This window comes from Rattus norvegicus, chromosome 4 (assembly GCF_021556685.1).
Source record: "Rattus norvegicus strain SHRSP/BbbUtx chromosome 4, alternate assembly SHRSP_T2T, whole genome shotgun sequence".
In the NCBI taxonomy this organism is placed as follows: Eukaryota; Metazoa; Chordata; class Mammalia; order Rodentia; family Muridae; genus Rattus; species Rattus norvegicus.
The window spans coordinates 118,353,073-118,376,204 of record NC_141537.1 but is presented as its reverse complement, the minus strand read 5'-3'; the positions used below and the strand labels follow the sequence as shown (position 1 = coordinate 118,376,204).

General features: G+C 43.9%; 1 protein-coding gene across 1 annotated transcript in view; it reads left to right on the top strand.

The window, feature by feature from the left end:
* The window catches only part of Exoc6b (exocyst complex component 6B), a 455,557-nt gene extending 432,770 nt beyond the window's left edge, over nucleotides 1-22,787 (top strand). Inside the window, 2 exon segments of the mRNA NM_001109246.3 lie at nucleotides 15,690-15,802; nucleotides 19,731-22,787. Coding sequence (NP_001102716.1) covers nucleotides 15,690-15,802; nucleotides 19,731-19,857 — 240 coding nt within the window. The 3' untranslated portion in view covers nucleotides 19,858-22,787.
* The last annotated feature ends 345 nt before the right edge of the window (nucleotides 22,788-23,132 follow it).

The window sequence follows — 23,132 nt, the reverse complement described above, 5'->3', positions numbered from 1 at the left end:
TAACCTTCTGTGGTGCTCTCAATCCCAAGTCAGTAGCCCTCACTGAGCTCCTTCACTCCCTACCACAGGCTAACAAGCAAAGACAAAAACGGGCATGCCCTCACAGCTGAGCAGTGAGATTATCTGTGATATAATTGAAACAAGAGGATGGACAGGAGCTGTGCTGACATCGGAAAGAGCTGAGGATAGTGTCTCCTGGGGGACCCTGCCTCAATTGTAGGGCTGTGCTATGGTGTTCAGCCCAGTGCAAATTCATCCACTGGGCTGAACTCTGTAGTTCAACCCACTCCGCCAAGAGAACTTCTAAGAAATATATAGAGGCAGTATTTAATATAGAGGCAGTAGTTAGGAGAATGCAATAGCTGACCCTGAACAGCCTAAAGAAAAAATAGGGGTGTAGACAACTCTCACTTCTGCTGGGCCAGAACTCTCTATATGGGGAGACTTCTGCTGTACTTCAGGCCTAAGTTCTTGCAAGTGGATGCATAATGGGTGCTCCAAGATCTAGACTTGATTAAGGTTCAGCAAATTGTCCTGGGCAAGTATATTATTCAGGGTTTCTATTGCTGTGGTGAAACACCATGAAAAAGTGCAAGTTGGGGAGGAAAGGTTTATTTGGCTTACACTTTTACATCATAGTTTATCATCAAAGGAAGTCAGGACAGGAACTCAACAAGACAGGAACCAGGAAGCAGGACATGATACAGAGGCCATGGAGTGGTGCTGTTTACTGTCTTACTTCCCATGGTGTGTTCAGCCTACTTTCTTATAGAACCCAGGACCACCAACCCAGGGATGACACCACCCACATGTACTGGTCCCTCCTCCATTGATCACTGATCAAGAAAATGCCCTACAGCTGCATGTTATGGATGCATTTTCTCAATTGATCTTTCCTTCTTTCAGATAACTCCAGCTTGCATCAAATTGATATAAAACTAGTTGGCACCGCAAGTATTTATCTTGAGTTAGCCTCTAGAACTCCTTGCCCATTAACAGCTATACAGAAAGCACAGACTTTGATCATTTGACTGTTGCAGGTGGTAAAAGAAGTCAAAAGTACTGAGCATCTAAAAAGGCACACCCTTTAGCTATAAAATCCCCTTGGTATTATGTTTGGTATCTCTCTGGGGGTCAGAAAGTAGGACAGACAGACAGACAGACAGACAGACAGACAGACACACACACACACACACACACACACACACACACACACACACAGTGTCCTAAACTCCCCTGGGTCTAGATCTCTGTACAGGTAGAACCAGGGAAAAATGCACTGATAAGAGGATTTTGTAGTCTTCCAAAGGAGACTAGGCCAAAGAAGTAGCTAGTAATTTCAGATCATTGTACCAGCAATGCAATGGGTCCCAGAGTCTGGAAGAAGGTTTTTCCAGAATCTGACAGGAGAAATGAAAAGAAGTCTTTCTAAATCAGAAAAAGTATAAGTAAGGTGTGGGGATGTCTGCCATCTTCACTGTCTGTACTGTCGTCTTTGCTGATGTAGGCTGACCTTTGCTAGATGCCAGGCTCTATGGAGCACTTCATCAAGCCCAGTTATTTCCACTTTAAAGAAGTTAGTAATGGATCCCAGAGCATGTGAATTCCGAGAAAGTATTAGAAGCATTAGCTGACTGCAGCCCCTAGGCAGAATGTCAGAGATGGCCTCAGAACAGCTTCCCAGCATCACTGAAGGCATCATAGCTACCTAAACACATCAGTCTCCAACTCAGTATTGTGAGTCATGTAGGAACAGGACTTTAAAAGCTAGTGCAGAAACTTAGGTAAGGGTGACATCTTCAAGTCAGAAACATGGACTGTCATAATATGGAAAGGACTACTACACAAGGGGACTAGCTAGAATATGGTAGTCATTTTCCAGTATCACCTTGGTCTGTACTCTGTGTTGACTTTCTTGTAAACATGGGAGAAATCACAGGTAACATATACACTGTTCATCCTGTACTGTCTAAACTTGGGATGCTCCCTTAAAACCCTATACTGATGGCCTGGCACATGCTAGAGTCCTTCCTTGATGGAACTCAATTCCCAGGAGCAAGTCATGTAATCTGCAGAGTGCCCAGATGGCTCTGGTCCAAAGAACATGGACAGGATGGGAAAGGGAGTTGTAGCCTGGGTGAGAGCCAGGGGCTTGGTTTGCTGTTACATTGAAGCAGAAGTCAAAGAGCTTCCTGTCCCTGTTAGGTTCACAGAGGGCAGTGGGGCCTTTGATTAATAATGACACCTCTGCGGTGGCCATGCTGACAACTGTGATAGCATTCAAGTATGCTTTCACTTACTGTACCTCTTTTCAGATCCTAGTTTGATGGGGGCAGGTTGTAACAAAAACTCATCAAATTCATGATTCAGAAATCCCTAATGACTTAACTGAACCCCCATAACAGACCATGCTCTGATGAGGAGATAATAAGCACACAGATAAAATGCTGGATCAAAATCCTCATAACTTCAAAAAGTAAATGCCTACTGCTCTAGCCACCTAAGAAGATATTCAGTTCATGCTTACAGATTTCTCCACAGACTTCTGAGAACAAGTGATTTAAAGCTCACCTCTTCTTTCTCCTAATTTCTCCTACCTAACTAGCTCAGTTGCTGGCTAACAGGCACTGTTGCTCCTAGGGGAGTCTCAGAGGCAATATGGTCAAGGAAGGGAGCCCCGAAAGCAGAGCTTTCCTGTCACGCCAACTCGGCCTTCCATTCCTTAGAAGAGTCTCTGAAAATGGGACCAATCCTAAGGATTCTCAAGTGGGAATGTAACCCTCACTTCTTACTTCGGAGGAGGTATTCTTGTGATCATCTTCATTCTGGTCAGCACAGGCTTCCCACTGGGTCTTTATTGTATGTTTCTGTGTGTTCACTTCCAAGGATAGAAGGACCCTTTCAGTCAACTCCCTAAGTTCTAGGTCTGGACTGATACCTGCATTTTCTCTGTGTCACTCACTGTGAATCAAGTGTAATTGCTTACAACACTGGCCTGACATTTTTTACATCATAAATGTGGTGACAGTCTTCTTACCACACTCACCTAACCTGCTGTCTGCCCTGAGTGCCAGCAGACATTAATTACATCCCCTTGCCACTCAGAACACACTTGGGCAACTCTTCACCAAAAACAAGCTGAGAAGCATATTGTAGTATGTTTTGATATTCTTATATTCTAAAGAGTACTAGTCAATAGTTTAAATGAAAAAACAAATTTGAACTGATCAAAATGGATAGGTCTGGAAAATACAAGAAAGGATAGAAAAGTAACTTGTGGAAAGTTACTCACAGTGGTGTGTGTGTGTGTGTCTGTGTGTGTGGTGTGTGTGTCTGTGTGTGTGTCTCTGTGTGTATGTGGTATGTGTGTGTGTCTGTGTGTGTGTCTCTGTCTCTCTCTGTCTCTGTGTGTGTCTGTGTGTGTGTCTGTGTGTGTGTGTCTGTGTGTGTGTGTCTGTGTGTGTGTGTGTGTGTGTGATATGTAAGAATCCATAGCAGATGCCAAGTAGTCATGAGAACATGTGAGGTGAGGGTGTAGAGATGGGTTACTCTCTTTTCCTCAGTGCTTATGTAGAACAGACATAACTATTGGCATTTAATTATTCTCTAAGAGCAACATGGATTTTGTGCACTTTTTGTAGTTTGGGGTTTGTGTAGTCCATGTTGGCTTTGAACTAAAAACCACAAATGTTAGTATTACAGACATGTGCCTCAACACTCAGCATACTTACTAATACTTGATTTTAAAACAGGAAGTAAAATTCCCTGTCATTCTCTGTCACCTCTCTAGGTATCTGATATAGCTATATAGAGAATGGAAAGGGCCATCCAGAGACTGCCACATATGGGATCCATCCCACATGCAGTCACCAAACCCAGTCACTATTGGGGATGCCAAGAGGTGCATGCTGACAGGAGCCTGATATAGCTGTCTCCTGAGAGGCTCTGCCAGAGCCTGACAAATACAGAGGCAGATGCTCTCAGCAAACCATTGGACTGAGAATGGGGTCCCCAATGGAGGAGTTAGGGAAAGGACTGAGATAGCTGAGGGAGTTTGCAACCCCATTGGAAGAACAATACCAACCAACCAGACCCCTTAGAGCTCCCAGGGGCTAAACCATCAACCAAAGAGTATACATGGAGGGACCCATGGCTCTAGCCACATATGGAGCAGAGGGTGGCCTTGTTGGACATCAATGGAAGGAAAGGCCCTTGGTCCTTTGAAGGCTTGATGTCCTAGTATAGGGGAATGCCAGGGCAGGGAGGCAAGAGGGAGAGAGTGGGTGGATTGGGGAGCACCCTCATGGAGGCAAGGGTGGGGGGATTAGATAGGGTGTTTCCAGAGGGGAATATGGGAAGGGGGGATAATATTTGAAATGTAGATAAAGAAAATATCCAATAAAAATGAAAAAAAAAAGCTAGATAGATATCATGTTCTTAAGTATTTCAGTTCTCTACCAGTTGTTTAAGTTGTATTCTTAGACAAAAAAGGTTAAACAAAATCAGGACTTGGGCTCTGGTTGTGACCCAGTCACAGTGACTCTGGCCCTTAGTCCCTTCCATCCTGAAGGAAAGGAAGAGAAAGAATGGCACACTTCTTGTAGCTCCTCACAAGCAGCATCCCTGCTACATAGGAGAACTATGCTATTGCAGCCATCTGTTTCCTAGAGAGGCTTATTAGTTTTAGAATCTTAGAGCTGGAAGAGAGTCTATGTTCTTTGTCAATGAAAGTAGGCTCTAGAAAAGCCCTTATGAGCAAGGGTACTTGCAAGAAATAGGCCCAGGGCTACAGTGCTGGTCGTCTGCCTTCTACATTACAGTCAGAAGCTATGGGATGATGTCTAAAGCTAGCAAAGAAAGATGTCCAGAGAAGGTTGACTATCCAAGAGAGTAGTAGTGTGGCACAAACAGAGAACATCCTGAGTGTTCCAAGCATGGCAAACAAAATTCTCAGAGGACAATTTGGAGAAATGATGTGATCATTTCTGGCATGAGGACAGTTTTCAAAAGAGATTCTTAGAAATAAAGGAAGGACAGTTATGGTGATAGGGGAAGAGGCCATTTGTCCCACAAAGAAGATAATTCCAAAGACATCATTCTGTGAGACTACCATTGGTCACTGAATCTGCCACACAGTCCTGCCCTCACCTATGAGAATTCAGTGAACAAGGACAGAAAGAGAATCAAAGGTGTTTCTCTTCACTTCCTCCACCCTCCCACACACATGTATATGTTTCATATGTACACAGATACACACATTGCTGAAGAGTCTTTCAGAAAATTGGACCACTTGGCCAAGGTATTTTGTAAACACTGACCTACTAGGTATGCTGTGTGCACTGCCTTTGAGCTACTTGGGGGTGAATATAGTGCTGAGCGAAGTTATATAGAAATCTAACCATCTAAGTCAATTAGGTGCCCAGTAGAGTCTTTGGAAGATTCCTGCCTCCCCTGGGAATGGCTCAGTACAGCTGCCTTTTTGTTACTAAGCCTCAGTTAACTAAGGCTTACTAGCTAGATTAGGGAAGGACCCTTGACTCTACAGTTTACACTCACCCCATTCCCCTATACTCTCCACATGTGGGCTTCCATTGTTTCCTGGGGCTTCACTGGTTATCTGCTCTGCTCTAGGCACCTATCAAATCCCAGCTCTTGCAGGGACTGGGCAAGTCAGGTGTCTGTCCAGCTCTTAGCACATTCTAGAAGCCTGCACAGTATCAATACATACTTCCCTCACTAATATGTGTAGCCATCTGGTTCCTTTGTTGTTAGCTAGTGAGTTACACTATGTGCTAGCCATATCTGAAGCAAAAGATGGACAGAAAGAACTCAGGGGTTATTGTCTACTTTTCTGGAATGCAAACAGTTATGGGACAGGGAGGAACCTTAGCCATTGTTATCTTTTTCCTCCCAGATGTTAGTTGCATTATAAAAGGGTGTCACTTGGAGTTAGAAACTTTTAAATTAAAGATGACACCCTCTTGTTTACTAAATTAATGATCTTGGGTGGGTCACTTAACTCTCTTATTGACATCTATAAAACAGGTCATTGCTGACTGCCATAGAATTGTGGAAGACTCTAGTAAACTCATCTATGTAAACATGTACCACTGCACCAATGCTCCATAGGATCTCGGTAGACAGGCAGAACCATCTCGCTGCTGATGGTCTAAGTAGACATAGCCTGAGAAGTCTTGTGCTGAATAGTCCTTGCCAGCAGGGTTGAGGAGCAATGTAGGGAGCACCACTAACTAATCTTGGACATTGGCAGCCCAGCAGGTGAGTAGGAGGAAATACAGCTGGTACTCTTAACACTCGATATTTAGCCTTGCAGAGCTAGGCATGAGAAGGTACTTGGTGATACTGTCCCCTCTCTGGGTTATGTTGTTGAAACTGTTCAGAAGTTCTACATCGATGACCCAAAAAGGATTAGGGAGGAGGTGTGTCACCAGGGCTGGGCTTCAAGATTTCAAAATCCAATTAGCTTGCCCTCTTTCTGCTCATGTTTGTGAGCAAGATGTAAGCTCTCAGCTGCTGCTCCTGCACCATGTGTCTGCTTCATTGCTCCCCACCATGATGGCCATAGACTCACCCTCTGAACTATAATCCCCAATAGACTCTTTATAAATTGCCCTTGTCACATTGTCTTATGGTGGCAATAGATAAGAATTAAAACAGCATGAATAATATGGCACTCATGTGAAGGACATAGGATAACTTTGGGTATCAGTTCTTACCTTGTTTAGAAAGGGTCTCTTGTTGCTCATTAGTGTGCACCAAGTTTCTAGGTATTCTCCTTTCTGCACCTCCTATTTCAGTGTTCCCAGCTTTTATATGGGTTCTAAGGACCATATAAAACTCAGGTCTTCATATTTGAATGACAAGATTTTTACCACTGAATTATCACCCCAACTCATCAATCCATATTTAGTCCTTCACAGGTTTCATTTCTGTTTACTAAACGGCAGTGATGCCTGTGCCTTTTGGTTTTCCTGAGCATTAAATGACATAAGTAAGCAAGATACATACCTAGCATCTGCCCTGTGGTAGATGTTCCCATTAGCTGGTCTCTCTGCTCCTCCTACTTCTGCTCTTGGCTTCTATTAGTCAGTTTGCTTGCAATTCCCTGTTTTCTTCCCTTTGTTCCAACAGAATGGAACTGTCAATCTTTTGAATTCTCATTCTTCCTCACTGAGAATTTCACAAATAAAACTTGATGTCTGGGTGTCATCTTTGACTCTTAAGGGCAGGTGCTAGGCTAGTTAGAACTTTTTAGCAAGGTGTTTTATCACTTGTTTCCAAAGTGAACTTGAGGGAAATATGAACACACACATATAATTAAATTATATTTAATTTAAAATAATAATTAGGACTAAAATATAATTAGCAACTATAATTAAAAGGAAGAGAAAATGTCTTAACTCTGTAAGGATAACATTCTAGTGTTCCCAGGAAGTAATGCTAATATACTGCAGGTGTGAGGGGAAGATTCCTTATGAAACTGGAGTTTTCTGAGTAGAGACAAAGCATCTCTTGGTTCTTTAATCAGTCTATTGATTAGTTCCAAATTATGGCAGTGGAATTCCAAATTCAGTTTTATTCAGCTCTATCTCCTCAAATGAGGAAACAAAGGGTTCAGGAAGTTAGCAGTCACTCACTAGCCTTCTGGCCAGAACCAACTATATTTCCTGGGCTATATTTATTCTCAGCTTACCAGTGTGTAAGAGCATTCTCTACTTTACTATCTTTTAGTGTTAGGCATGCTTTCTTATGCCTAGAGAAAGTGCCTGGGCTGGGATTTGTAATTGTGACCCACAGAAGGTCTACAGCTTTTCCTTAATTTACATGTCTATGAAAAGGACCAAAAACATTCAAATGACTTTGTGATAGTTTCCTCGCTTCTTTTCTTTTGTTTCTTGACAGAATCTTATTATGTAACCCAGCCTGTCCTGTAACTCACTGTGTAGCCCATACTAGTCTTGAAATCATGATGCCCCCCTTCTTAGCCACCAAAGTGTTGAGATTGCAGGTTGCTCCAAAATACTTGGTTATGATAGTTTTCCTTGCATATTTAGCCAGTTTCTCCAGACTTCTCACTGAGAACCACCATTGATAAAATAAAATTCAAAGATTCACCCTTCATGTATATTTATGACAATTTATTAATCAATTATAAATACTAGTAAATAAAAAATGTATTCCAATCCATATCTTATTCCCCTCTACAGTTTGGTATAGAGCACTATCATCGCCTTTACAGACCTCTGTGTATGTGTGCATACATGTACATGTGTGTGTGCACATTTATTTGCATATGGATACTTGCTAGTTAATATTTCAAGGCATGTATTTTTATATAGGCTAAGAAAAGTTCATTACTCATAGCTCATATTTTAACTATATTTTCTGATCATTTCAATTTTAAGGGCTGATTGGCACATCCAATGGATTTCCTGTCTAAAGGGGGTGCTACAGTTTGCACTGTGGTTTGAACTGTTGAGTGCTGCCATTGTTCTGATGCTTGCTTACACTTACACTGTTGAAACCACCATCTGCCTATGGTTCCTTTGCAGAGATGCTCCTAAACCTTTTGGCTGGGGAATGTGTGTAAGTTCAGTTAACAACTCTGTATAAGAGTCCCTAACCCAAACAATAGTATACTGGAAAGGCCCTGCCTTTGTTCCCTCCACAAAATGGATGCTGTAGTTAGTAAGACACGGCCACTGAGCAACATCACAAGGAGTGTTCTAGGTTCCCCCAGAAGCTGATGCAGGCCCCAGCTGGAGACAACTGTGGGGGACACTTTCAGTCTTGCTCTGCCAAGATAGCCTTAAAAGGGAAAGGCTTAGACAGGCAACCTAGAAACATTTATCACTGAAATAAATAAATGTTTCTGGACATATTGTTTTCTTTCGGGAGAAACTGCTGTTGCTACCTAGACAGAGCTTCCTGATGCCAACATCCAAGTGGTAGGGTTATGGGACCAGTAAAGAACCAGCCACATACCCATGACTATCTTTTTCCCCTGAGGAGAAAGGAGGTGGGGGAGACCCTCCTAGAAGCTCCTGGAGCCAGCCTGCAGCATGATCATTGTTGTAAGGTTTGATTTGAGTAGAGATCGAGAGAGCCCTGGAGGGTTCTCTAGTCCCAGTTTTGTCACCCATGGAAAATCCAGAAGCCTCCTCTGGGTTGCTGTGAGCCCCTGTGTATTGTCCGTCTTTGTGCCTCCTGGGCTTCTGTTTCTGTAGTAAGCTTGCAGCTACCTAGTTGTGCGCAATGATACAAGCAGAGAGAGGCAGGGGAGAGGGGGCAGCCAGCCTGCCAGCCTTAATTCAAGCATCGGGAGGGAACCAGAGATCTGTCCAAACTAGATAGCAAACGCTTTAGAAAAACTCCTTACTTAGTATCCAAGTCTCCATGTTGCCCAGGCCATAGGACCATTAGCAATGTCTTTTAGCCCTTCTCACACATGTTCATTAAATTGCCTCTCTTCCAGCTCTGCCTCTTAACCAGCAGCCCAAATTTCTCCTCCTTTCTCTGCAGATGCTCCTGTATCTTGAGGGGCTTGCCCAAACAGAAAATCTCTTCAAGCACTTCTCTCTCCTAAAGGAATTCTGGTGCCCATTGTTAAAATAATGAAATTCTTACCTGCTCCTTGTGATTAAGTGTCCTGTCTTCTTTTCTTTAATTTAATAGATATGAGAAATGTCACATGTTGAAAGACAACACACACACACACACACACACACACACACACACACTCACACAGCCCTTCTTGACTTGGATCTAAAGCTAGACTTCTGAAAAGCCCAAGAGTACAGCTTTAGGCTTTCCTGGCATGTGGTAGTGTTTGTCATAGCTACTGGCTTCAATTATTACTACACAAAAACAGCCATAGATAAAATGTTAGCTAGTAAGCACAGCTCTGTTCCAATAAAACTTTATTTTTTAAAAAGGAGGTGGAGGTAGTGATTACAGTTCCCCCATCTGCCCTAGAAAATAGCAGAGAGTAGAGAGGCTGCCAGCTGAAACACAGTGCCTTTAACATTATGGCCATCTGTCCCTTGCTTTCTTTCTCCTGGTTATTTCCAAAGTACTCTTAAGTGACAGCTTTGTCAGTTTCCTTGCCTGGCATCCCCTCACCCCTTCCAATCCCTGCATGTCTGGCTCGGGCCTTGAAGCCCTTCTTGTGAACTGTGTCATAAAGTATCTTGTGTCCATCACTCTGTATCTGCTCACTTGCCAGCCTCAATTCAAGACTAGACATGGCATCTCATATCTCTCCCCTGTGCAGGACCCAGGAGTGCCTGCTACATTGTTGGCAGTGTGTTTGTTAAAGTCATTCATTCCTCTTCTGACATTTGCCCAGATGTCTGTATCAGGAAACATTTCTGAGGTCATGCAGGAGGCAAGCCAAAGCTGTTCTTTGAATTGTATGGCTAAGGGCATGGGGTCAGGGGAAATCCTGGCAATAAACACAGATGGGTCATGGTCAGGTCTGCTGTTCAGCAGTTTCTTTGCAGTCTTTTTCTTGGTCTGTCCTCAGATGTTGATAAAAGCTTTCTCTGTGGTCAGACTCTTCAGTTGGGGAACCCTGAGCCTGCATTTGTTCTTACTATGCCCTGCTGCCTCCTGAAAAGTAATAGATTATGAAAAATGTCTTATGATGATGTGGTGAGTTTTATCCTGTTAGGTTGTCAGTGAGCAAGGAACTCCTGCCTAGTGTTCCTTTCTGTGATGAAACTGTACTTAGAGAAGATACAGCATATTTAGAATGTTGTGGGATTATATAAGTATCTTGGACAGACATGCTATCATTACATGTTTAGCATGAAGAATTCTTTTGGATGTTTATAAGGTACACACTCAAGTTTTCCTTTCAGCTCAAGGACATTGCTGCTTTCAGAGCAGTTTTTGCAGAAATCAGTAGGCCTGATTAAGAGAAAACTTGTCAACAAATCAAGCTTATGGGAAGCAGGGTGGGCTCCTGTCAAGGTGTCCATCGCTGTGTACCTTTGTCCCTGTCATTCTTTGTTCTTTGTGGAATCTTTTCAGCATGCTAGAAGGAGGAGGTTTTACCAACTTGAGGTTGGGCCAATGCTATCTAGTGGAGCCTGTGCAGCTATGACCAGCAGCCTCTTCTGTGATGCTTACGGGTACCTTCCCTTGGAACCCTGAAGTCAGATAGCCAAGGCTGAGCTCCTTCCCAGTATGGCTGCATCCCTTCAGTTTGATGCTTCCTTTGTCCTCAGGCAGTCTTCCCCTAGTGCCACCTGGAAGGACCCTAGCTTGGTCCACTTTATCAAATTGGTTTGGGAAAACAAATAGTAAGTTTGGCCCATCATCTACTCAGTATTGTTGCTACAAAATGTCAGCTCACCTATTGTAATTCCTTTTAATATGTGTTTATTCAGGCCTGACTAGGAGTCTAGAAGTATATTGTTCAGTGCTGTGGAGAAGTCTGGAGATATATGTCATTTTTTACCCTTGGGGAGCTACTACTCTACTTATGACAAAAGACCTCACAAAAATAGCCTAAGGAAGATACAGGTGCATTTTATTGTCTCCCCTGGTCTTTCATTGCTTAAAAATGACTTCTAGTTTATTTAAACACACACACACACACACACACACACACACACACACAGTTTATATACTAAATCATTGATTAAGGAAAAGCTTCTAGATGTTAAGTTCAAATATAATTCCATAGGAGGAAAAGTACAGGAGAACAGCTATGGTGCACCCTTCTTATCAGAAAAAGGAAAGTAGGAGAAAATATATCTACTTGTTCTTGGCTTATGATTTGAGAGAACACTCCTTTGTGGCAGAGAAGGTGTGATAAGAATGACTCTAGTATTGTAATGATCATGAGGCAGCTAGTCACATTGACCCAGTCAGGAAGCAGAGATGATGGCGCTCATCATGCTTTCCTTCCCCATCTTCCCCTTCGGTTCATTCTGTGTATCCACCTACACGTGTGCCATGTCTTCTGTGCTGAGTTAAACCACTCTGGAAATACACTACAGACACAGCAAGGTGATTCTTAATCCAGTCAAACTGACAGTTGAAGACTATTAGCATCACATTCTGGGAGAGGAAGTTCATAGCTGAAGAATTAGCTAGGAAGGCAAAAAGTGTCCAACAATCCTCTTTTCCCTGTGAATCGGCAATCTCTGAATGGCACAGTAACTAGCTGGAGTCCAGAGGGTCACAGGCTGTACCCTCTACCAGGCTTGCTGTATAGTTTTTTCTGCCCAAGAGGTAGACAGGTACCCAGAGAGCTTGGATCAATACTAGATTGTAAAGTTTCCTTGGGATTGCCATCTTCAGCCACAGCAAGTCGTCTACCAGAATTATTGATATCTTTCATGCTGAAGATGTGTGTGCACTAGTCACACTACACAGGTCAACAGGTCCTGCATTATCTTTACACCATCTCACTCCATATTCTTTCCTGGAGCTTTGCCTTTGTCCTGCTCTTAGAACCCGCTTTTTCTCTGTCTAGGTAGCTACACCTGGAAAAAGATTTTGCTTTTGATGCCTTTGGATTTTTCTAGTCTCTCAGCTACAAATACAAAACAGAAAGTCTTTAAGTTTGGCCTAGCTTCAGAGGAGCTCCTAACTCTGAAATAGAGTCAGTGAAGATTTAAAAACAAAGAAAGAAACAGCTACAGCCTCTTTGAGAATGCAGGCCATGAAGCCATCTCCAACTCTTATACTTTATGATTGTTAAATATTGCTTGTCCTCTGCCTCTCTCTTTCTCCCTGCCATCCTGAAATCAGAATCACAACTTGATATTAAACAAGAGGAAGGCTCAAAGTAATGGAGAAATATGGCGTTCAGCAAAGCAAGTTCTCCACTTAGTGTAGCCTTTCAACACGGGTCTCTTGTCATGTGCATATATGTACATCCATATATGTTCATATTTCTGTATACTAAATAGTTGCTATTTGATTTATTATGTTAATTTGTATAGCTTATGAAATATCACAAAAATAAAATATCACAACCTGCTACTTAGTTTAATTCTCCTGTTCTGAATGAATATCATAAACAAATTATCTCTGTTTGAGATCAAAGTACCATTAATGACTGGTTGAGTTCTCCTTTGATCAGATTATCTCTAATCTTATCACCATGTCCTACTCCAGAAATATTGGTACTTAATCACCCAGCTTGGCAGTGAAATGCTCCCCAAACATTCTACGTTATCTGTCAACTCTTAAAACAAACAAACAAACAAAACAACAAAAACCAAAAACCTCACAGTGTTTGTATGCTAAATCATTGAATAAAAAAAAACTTTAGATATTGAGTGCAAATATAGGAGGAAAAGTGCAGGAAGATACCTATGAAGGTGTGCCCTCCATATTAGAAAAAGGAAAGCATGAGAAAATACATCTGCTTGTTTGTCCAAAAGAAACAGAAGCACAATAAAGCTAGCTGGGCTATTTGCAGAGGGAGATGGAAAGGTGCTGAGGGGAGAGTGGGAAAGCCACTCTCTACTAATAGCTACAGCTGGGGCAACAGACACAAAACGATCACTGTTGTGGGTTGTAAGTGTGAGCAGACGTGCCTCGCTCCTGTGCTTCCTACATGGCTTTCACTTTTAGAGCTTCGGTTCATGTGCCACAGAGTGAACTTTCAAAGTTAAGCAGAATGTAAGTGAGGGTAAGAAGTGGCAGGAAGAAGGACAGCACAGATGAAAATCAGCACAGCACATGCTGGAAGGAAAAGCTTATCTCAGCGACAGCAAACCACCAAGGGCTAGAACAAGGGCCATGTCCAAGCTCTGAGCTCTAGTTGGTAACCTTGTGCCCAATAATGGTGTGTGTTAGCAACTCTGAAACACTTTATGCTTGAATGGAAGGAATAAGTCAACTACTGTAATGACCACCAGGCTTCTCCTTGTAGAAAACGAAGTAATCAGGAAAGGGGGGCAAGACCTGAATGAATCTGAGTTATATATTAGACTTGTGGCCTTGCGACATATGCACCCATGGGTAAAGCAATACAGGTACACACATGCTTACTTTAGCTCTGTCTACTGAAGAGGCTTTAGTAAAGCGTTGCCCAGCAGAAACAAGTGTACCCTGTGCAGATCTTGGCTTCTAAATACCATCTTTCCCAAGAAAGCACCAAAGCACCTCAGACAAGAGATTTTTAAGGTCTGGGGCAATGAAAGCTTGGAACATCTTGGAGAACCTGAAAGGAAGTATTCAAAATAGAAAAGAGGCAGGTCCAAAATATAGAGAGCAATGCCAAAGAATCCCTAGTAGCTAAAGCTGGAGCAACAGCCAACAAAGTAATGACTTAATGGATTATGTCCTGCCATAGTAAGTACCCAGAAGGTCACACTGATATGTGTGATTAGATAAACACTAGGAAGAAACAATGCTTTTTCTCACAGAAGATTTGGGATTAGTAGTGTGAAAGGGAGTGGAACAAGTAGAAAGTCCTATGAGCAGACACTACAATAGATACAGAAAAATCTGTTCAACAATGACAGGCCAAAGCCTGGGCAGAACCAGAAGGTTTACATAGTTTGGAGTGATATCTCCCTCAAGAAATCTGTTAATTATAAAGAGAGAAGTAATGAGACTACCATTGAGATACCTTTCACCTTTGTATGACCTAAACCAAGCAGTCAAGGTTAAGATTAACATCACTGGTAAGAAGAGACATGAGAATCAGATCTGTCTGATTTGCTGCATCAAAAACAATGGAATAGGGTTCAGCTACGTAGGGAAAGCTGCCTGCCTGATAAACTGAGTTGGGACTACAGAACCTATATGGTGGCAGAAGAAAACTAAGTCTCACAAGTTGTTCTCTGACTTTCACACAGTGCCTGGCATGTTCATACACAAAATAAACAAATGCCAATTTTTTAAAAATAACACAATAAAAATTCTGTAGTAGTTTTGGAAAAAACAAAAAACAAAACGTATAACTCAGTCCAGGATATAGCCCCCAGAGGAAGACATGGTGTCACTTGTGTGGAATTCTCATTGGAATATGTATTGTAGATCTGAGAGGGTATCAGACAAAACAAAGATGCAGGAACAGTGGAGACGAGGGACTCCATTCTTCAAAAATGTCAGTGTCATGTAAGAAAAGGGCCATGGGAAAAGTCCAGGTGAAGGTCAGGTGAAGAGATGTTAGGTAGTGTGCCACCTAATCCTAGACTGTTGAGGACAGTGGGTTAATAACAGTAAGGCAAGTCTAAAAAGTGAGGACATGGGGAGTGCCAGTGCTGACTGACTGTGGTTGCATTGTAGCCCTGAGTTGCACCCCCTCATTTGTTCATCATTGGATTCTGAGCTCTTTAAGTAGAGCTTGGTATGCAGAAAACTCATGATAAGCATTTTTCAGATTAGCAAGTGGATGAGTACTATGGGTCCTGCCTCTGAGATCAGTTCAGAATAGTTTCTCCTCAGGCTGGCCTTTGAGGCTCACTGCTCGTATGGAGTCTCAGCAATGGCCTTGTGCGTATGGTGGAAGCTGCTCTACCATCTGACGTGCACTTAGTTGTAGTGTGGCCTGCAGCTGTTCTTGCCTTTGTAACATGTTCATTTCTCTATCTCAGGAGTTAGCTGGTAGTAAAGAATAATGGATTTTCTGGGGTCCTGATTTCCCTTGTCTGTTTATTTATTAACCCTTGTTATGGGGTTGGGGTGTTTTTCAGCTATTGGACCTCTTTATTCAGTGGGATTGGTCCACATATCTTGCCGACTATGGACAGCCCAACTGCAAGTACCTCCGGGTGAACCCTGTGACAGCTCTGACCCTGCTTGAGAAGTGAGTATCCAGTCCTGTGCTCTGTATGAGAGGTGGGCAGGGAGTAGGGGTGGTATACAAGACCATTTTCCTGTTTCCAGTGCTGTCAGCCATCTTGACCATTGTACTTGGCAGTCAGTCATAATTCTTAACTCTAGCAAGTTATAAGTACAGATCAGAATAGGATTCTATATTGCCTTGTAGCCTAGTTAGGCAAAGTGTCTTTACCTAAGGATGACGAGATAGTAAGATGACCTGGTTTCGGCTCAGACCAACATGATAAGCAGAGGAGCATGTTTTAGCTCCTGGGGTTTAATGTGTGGAACAGAGTGCCTCAGAAATGTGGTTTCGGGGTTGGGGATTTAGCTCAGTGGTAGAGCACTTTCCTAGCAAGCGCAAGGCCCTGGGTTCGGTCCCCAGCTCCAGAAAAAAAAAAAGAATATTATATAAAAATATTTTTAAAAAAAGAAAAAAAAAGAAATGTGGTTTCACTGAACTAGGTTATGCAGCACCAAACATCTTAAAGCTGGCCAACGTGTCATCCAGGTATCAGTGATACATACTGCAACCTGGCTCTGCTTGAGAACTTCCAGGCCAGAAACCAAGACCCATGTCAGAGCTTCTTAAAGCAAATTAGACTGACTTGTCTCGAGATACATACCTGGATCAAGGCAGTGAAGAAAGTCCACATGTATGGACAGCCACTCATGCTCCAATGTTTCATGCTTTCTAGCCCTAGAAAACAAGGGCTAGAGTCCAGGTCAGAATAGAGCGTTAGAAAAAAAAAAGTATCAAGGTATATCTTTCTTTCTAGGGGTGGGGGATTGGAGAATGCACCAGATGTAAGGGGAAGCAAAGAGTAGGCAAGAGTAGGATGTTGGGCTCTGTGTTTAAAGCCAAGCAATATGCTGAGAACTGATGTTTTCATGTTAACTTTCTCCCATGGTTCTCTCTCCTGATGATTTTCTTCTCTAGGATATCTAGAGAGTAAGTATATTATTCACTTAGGAATTTTCCATCAATTTGAGGCAATTCCTTCCCATTCTTCCCATTTCCCATTAGTGATGCCAATAACTAAACTAAAATCCTGATCCTGTGAGTGGTCTCCACCCTGACAAACTAATCTTCTAAACTAGCCTGGTGCCACCCAATAGGCACTCTCCCTTTCATTGTCTCTTACAGACCTTTGGTTTACCCATTCATCTGGAGGTGGGAGTAATGGCAGGGACTTTTCCATTCGCTCTAGGGAAAGGATCTCTTCCATTCAGCTTCCTGACATGCTTGGTATGCTTATTGGCTCAGAGTCTGCAGTTCAGCTCTGACAGAAGAGCTCCTAAGTAAATCCCAGCTCCTGGAAACAAGGCTTGTGGCTTCAGGGTCTAGAACCCATATATCGCATGAAGAGTCCTCAACAGAGGCAAATCATGTCCAGTGCTTGAGATGATACTTAGTCACTTCTCTTGGGGTCCTGTACTCTTCCCTAGGTCTAGCAATTGGTGATGTCTTGCTATTCTCACCTAGCATGCAACAAAGCTGTGTGCTAAGCCCTAGCCATCACTAGACTTGAAATCTTTACTCCCAATATTGGAAGGGAAAGGCTTCTCAGGTCACTTATCAACACCTTCCAGCCTCAGATGAGTTCCTTCTGCCCTCTGGCCTGATCCTGCTTCCCCAGAGGCTGCTGCTTTCCATGCCTCTCTTTCCAAATTCGGCTCTTCCTAGTGAAGCAAGACAGAAGAACCCATATCACTGCAGAACTATCTAGGAAAAGACAAAGCTTCTGTGTCACTAAAAAGTGGACTGCCTAAAGGAGGAGAGAATGCTAGACTTTCAGGAGATAGGGAAGGGGAGGAGTCACTTTAAGTTTTGCACTTTCCTGGGTACAAACCATCATGCGACTGTCAGCTTTCAGAGCACCTGAGAGTATGATTCCAACCAAAGGCTCCAGTGGCAAGAACGTCTTGCCTCTTGGCTCTTCTTTCTCCTGTAGAGTACAGGATCCTCCCCTTGGAGCTGCAGACCACCTCTGGACATATATTTCTGAACTGCTACAGGAAATTATAACATCAGTCAAGCCAAATGTCCTGCAAATGTAGAAAGGGCTTCTCTGTTTCCTCTTTCCTGTTGGTTTTATGTTGTTTGGATTTATAGCTTATTCAGCAAAAGGAAGAGGAGTCCTTCAGAATAATGTAAAACCCTGCCAGTTTCACAAACATAATTGTGCAACTAGTGTTTAAAATAGCAAACTGTGCTCAACAGGGCCCTAAGGGCCATTGTGCCTTCTTTCCAACCCAGTCAGGTCATCTGCCCTCCTTCCTAACCTAGAGCAGGCTTCCACATATGGGCAGGAATTGAGTGCTAGATGGAAAACTCCAGCCTGAAAGAATTACTCGAGCTTAGACTAGGGAGAAAAGTCACAGTTAGCTTTGGCTGTCACTGTCAGAGAGTGAACTGGCTGTGTTTCCTTGTCATTCACAATGCCCTTATGGACTGTATGCATTCCAGTGGGTGTATAAACATAGATGAACACACACTGGGCCTGGTATATACCATCTATACAAGATGTAAGTTGCATTTGTGGGATTTCTATCTTTTGATTCATGGTCTCCAACTATATCCCTCTTCAAAAAAGCTGCCCACAAAGCAGGGGAAAAGGCTCAAGATTGGCCAAAGACCTTTGGGAAGTATGCTGGAGAGTAACTTAGACCTTCTGGCCTTTCTCCATGTAGCCCTAAGAACAGGGGAGTCAGAGAACCTGTTCAGTTCTAAGAACAAAGGTGCCAGCCAACTTACCTCACTTATGAGCTGCAGATCAGGGTGCAGAGGCTAGGCCAGAGTAAGTCACAGCAATGGACGCCATGGATTAGAGGCCCTCTTCAGAGAACAGCATAGTCCTGGGCTCTGTCAGGGTACCTTGGCTGAACCTAGAGACTGCAGTAACAGCAGTCTCATCTTACTTTCTTTAACCCTGCCATCCCAGGAGGGCCATCCACATGACAGAGCCATCTTAACTATTTCTACTCCATGAATGTCACCTGCAGAGCTTTAGCAGGACCGAAACAAAGATCTGAGATTATGTAGGACCCTTGAGAACCTGCTTCCCTCAGCACTACTCACTGGCCACTGTACTACTTTTCATCCACAATCCTGAGACTAATCAAAAGACTAACACTCCATTTTTTCAGTGACAAGAAAGAGTGACCAGGTAGAATGGGGGCTCAAAGATACACAGTGGCTCTCACAATCTCTTGCACTTAATTGCCAGACAATATTCTTTCTTACTTCCAAATTCCATCTCTTAGGTCCCAGCAGGCTTATGAAATAAATGTACCCCAGACATTTTTAGGCATCTGCTGGCCATCAGAGTTGTGTCATGTCCCAGATGTTTGTTTATAAAGGTGCTCATCACCAGTGGAAGGGGAAGCCCTTGGTCCTGCCAAGACTGAACCCCCAGTGAGCGTGATTGTTGAGGGGAGGGTGGTAATGGGGGGGGGGGATGGAGAGGGGAACACCCATAGAGAAGGGGAGGGGGAGGGGTTAGGAGGATGTTGGTCCAGAAACCGGGAAAGGGAATAACAATCGAAATGTAAATAAGAAATACCCAAGTTAATAAAGATGGGGAAAAAAATCCCCAACCGTGGCTCAAAAAATAAATAAATAAAAAAAATAAAGGTGCTCATCTAAAGACATAGAGTGGGTCAGGTGAGGGAGAAGTGAGGATAGAGACCTGACTCCTCTAAAGCTAGCTCTTGACCAAAGGCACCTGTTGTCAGGAAGGTGACGGGTGTCTGAAGGGCAGGTCCATAATGAGTAGCTGGACAATGGAAATATCCCCAACCTTTCCACGCAGGGTAATGGTTAAGATACATCTTACCATCATCCTACTTCTGCTTGTTCTTCGTCTGGGACTATCTCAAATACCTTGCCCTTTCTCTCCTTCTCTGTTCAGGATGAAAGACACTAGCCGCAAGAATAACATGTTTGCACAGTTCCGGAAAAATGAGCGAGATAAACAGAAACTGATTGACACTGTGGCCAAACAGCTCCGAGGACTCATCAGCAGCCACCACTCCTGAATGTTGGCCTTGGACCCACAGAGGCCACTTGCCGTAGCCAGTGGTCCAGGATCTCCCCTGGGCTGGCCCTGCATTTGTGCATTCTTCCTCAAAGAGAGCATATGTATTTTTTTATTAACCCCTGTACAGTATTCACATAACCTTTCCCCATAGTAAGAGAGGCACAAGAATAAGCAAGAACAAGGGCTTAGGGGACGTTACTGCCACACTTTCCTGGGAAAGCTGTACTGTCAGTGCCAATGTGGGGGGGGGGGGGGGACACCTCTTATCCAGCGCTCCATAAATTTAGTGGGTGCCTGGTACGGGGAGTTGAGACGAGAAAGTGAAAGGATGATAATATACATCCTGTTTGCTCTCAAGTACTCGCTTACATACAGAGTAGAGCCTGGCAGACATACCTATGTAATATACCAAAGCTAGGTATATCTATCTGCCTTGTTGGTTGAATTATTGGCTCATGAGAGTGTGGCATGTGGCAAGATGACAATTTCACTCTGGATCCATAGGTGGCAGTTTCATTAGTGTAGGTCTAACCAAGCCTTGTGGCAGAAAAAGGGTAGTTAGCTGAATAAACACTCGGTCCCATACTGAAAAGGAAGTTGCCCCACTACATGAGTTATTTTTCTGAATCTTAAAAGCCCAGCCCCCATGGCCATTCATCTCTGTCCCTTCTTTTATGACCATAGCACTTGGTTCAGAATGTAAATCTGCAATGGCTTCTGAAGGCCCCTGAGGGAGAGGCTCACACTCCCTCCAGCAGCAGTCTCTTTAAACTCTCAGATTCCCTGAGGTCTCAGAGTAGCCTCACCATGGGTAGAGCCTCATGATGTTTGAGATTGCATACTCATGTTTTAATGACAGCCTTACAGCTACCATCTTTAGAGAAAATGTCCCAAGCTCTATACCCTGGGCACAGCCGCCATAGGACTGGGTGTTTCTGAGAATGGATCTGTCACCATGAGGTAGATAGGCTCAGCTGTAGCTAATGGCTTGTTGTCTTTGGCCCAGCTATCATCAACTAAATCACATCAGAGACAAGGCTTGTCTTGCTCAAGCCCAAGGCTCCCATGTTCTGAGCTGCCCCTTAGCCTGGCCTAAGAGTGCTTTCCTGGCATCATATCTCTAATCTCTGGAGTCTGAGCCAGCCAGATAGACTCCTGAGATCCTGTGAAGGCTTTCCTGGGTTGCCAGAGGGTTCTTTGCTCTCAGACTTCTGGAAGCTGTTAGCTCGACTGCTGCTGAGAGTATAATTGCATCATGGAACACTGACCAAGATGCCACAAAAGTGTTTCCAGGTCCAGTGATGATTGGAGAAACTGTTCAAACAATCTCCTATTACCTTTGTTAGTCATTGTGCAATTCTGGGACAGCCATACTTCCATATCTCTTAGCCCATCACAGCCAACCCCATCTTGAACACGCCTTGCCCTTGCCGTAGCAATCTTAAATACCAACAAGAGGAGACCACTACACAGGTACAGCTTTCTAGAACTGGAGAGAACCAGCTACCCAGGTGCTCTGCTTATGCCTTCAAGTCACATCATCAGGCTACACAATGGCCCAAAAGTTCAGGAAGGGAGTCACAGAATACTCAAAACCTACAAGCCATGGGAGGACATGGGCCTGCGGGAACAAAGACAAGGTGATCTCTCAGAGCCCTCTGTTTATTGAGAAGGGTGAGAAGTAATTCCACGAACCTGAAGTCCAGCTGACTGAGAAGGAAGGAAAGGTCCTCCCTTCACCAGGGCTTGTCAGCCTTCAGTTTAGAGATCTACAGTGGGCTGCCACAGCATTTGTCCTTTGGGGACACTTTTAATCACTCCATCTTGCTGCTTATCTAGTCGCCACCTCTGTCCCAAAGGAACTGTCATAGACAAAATGAATAACATGTGGAGGACCAAGGACTCTCTTACCTTCCTCACTAAAGTCCTGCTGAAGAGAAATCTCATCCAGCCTCAGAGATGTGAGGATGGCCACCTGCCTTTTCCTGCCTCTGCATCTGCCTGTGCTGTTCTCTAACAAAAGCAGCATGCTACTTCTGAGCTGTGAAAGCCAGGGACCCACAGTGTCAAGGGGGTTATAAATCGATGAGGTGGAACTTTTTTTTGCATTTTCTTCATAGGCTCAAAACTGAGCTGGCCTTGAAGACTCGAGCACAGTATGTGTGCTGGTAGACCTCAGACTCTGTGACCTTACCTCAGATGCCTGCAGACCACACGCCCTGAAGAGTTTCAGGTGGGGTGAGACACTGCTGCCTGGATGTCTGCTGCCTTCCAACCAGATCCATATCCCTGTAGACAGTCTGGTTTGTGAGCCTTGGTCGGACAGTCAGTGGCTCACTTATTGTTTATCATTCACGAGGGAAAAGTAAAACAAAGCTCTCAGTACCAGGTAATACTGGTGTGGGTGGAGAAGAGCAGGAACAGCATACAGGAACCCAGAGTCCCTGTTAGCAAAAGCAGTATCTCCCGGTGACTGTCATGCATCTGGCCTGACAGTCCATTTAGCTAGCTCAGCCAGTCCCAAGCCCAAGGGTGGCAGTGGCCAGTTTTCTCCTTAGACCTCTGAGTGCAGGCTTGGAGTGGCTTCACCAAGCCTTCTTCAGACTGCTTTTGCCATGCCCCTCCCTCCGCCCTCCTCTGTTCCTTCTCTTTTATTCATCTGCATTGTAGTCACTCCTCCCTGATATGTTGGAAATAGCCTTTACATTTTACACAGATCCACAGTTGTGGGAGAAATGCAGTGAGATCCATCTGTACCTCCAAAAGGAACCTTTTCCTCTCGTGCTCACTAGAAAACCAGCTCTGCTGCAGGCTGCTGCATAAGGGGGGACTCCTCTGCGGAAAGAGCATGAGTACCCCCATTCCCCTGTATACCTTCCTCTTTTAACTGCTATTAAATGAGAACCTACATACCTGCTCCAAAAGCCACTGTGTTGTGAGATTTTTCTTCTGATTCCTTTTGCACAATGTGTCTGTGGTTTGTGACCAATACTGGATAGCTGGCAATGTGTCCCCACTGAGCTGACTAAGGAGCAGAGCTGCAAGAACCTGGTGGGAGGAGGCTGTGTTGTAACCTCAGGTGCTGTTAACATATGTGACTGACACTGGTAGTGCCGCCAAGAGAAGTGTATTGAAGCGCCTGGTTTATACGGGGTGCTGGGGTGAGCTGTTTACCCACTCTGGGGACAGGCTTCAGCCAAGCAGGAGCAATGCAGGTTATCCAGAGCAAAGCTAGCCTCCAGAGTGGAAGCTGAGCAAAAGGCAGTGTGGAGA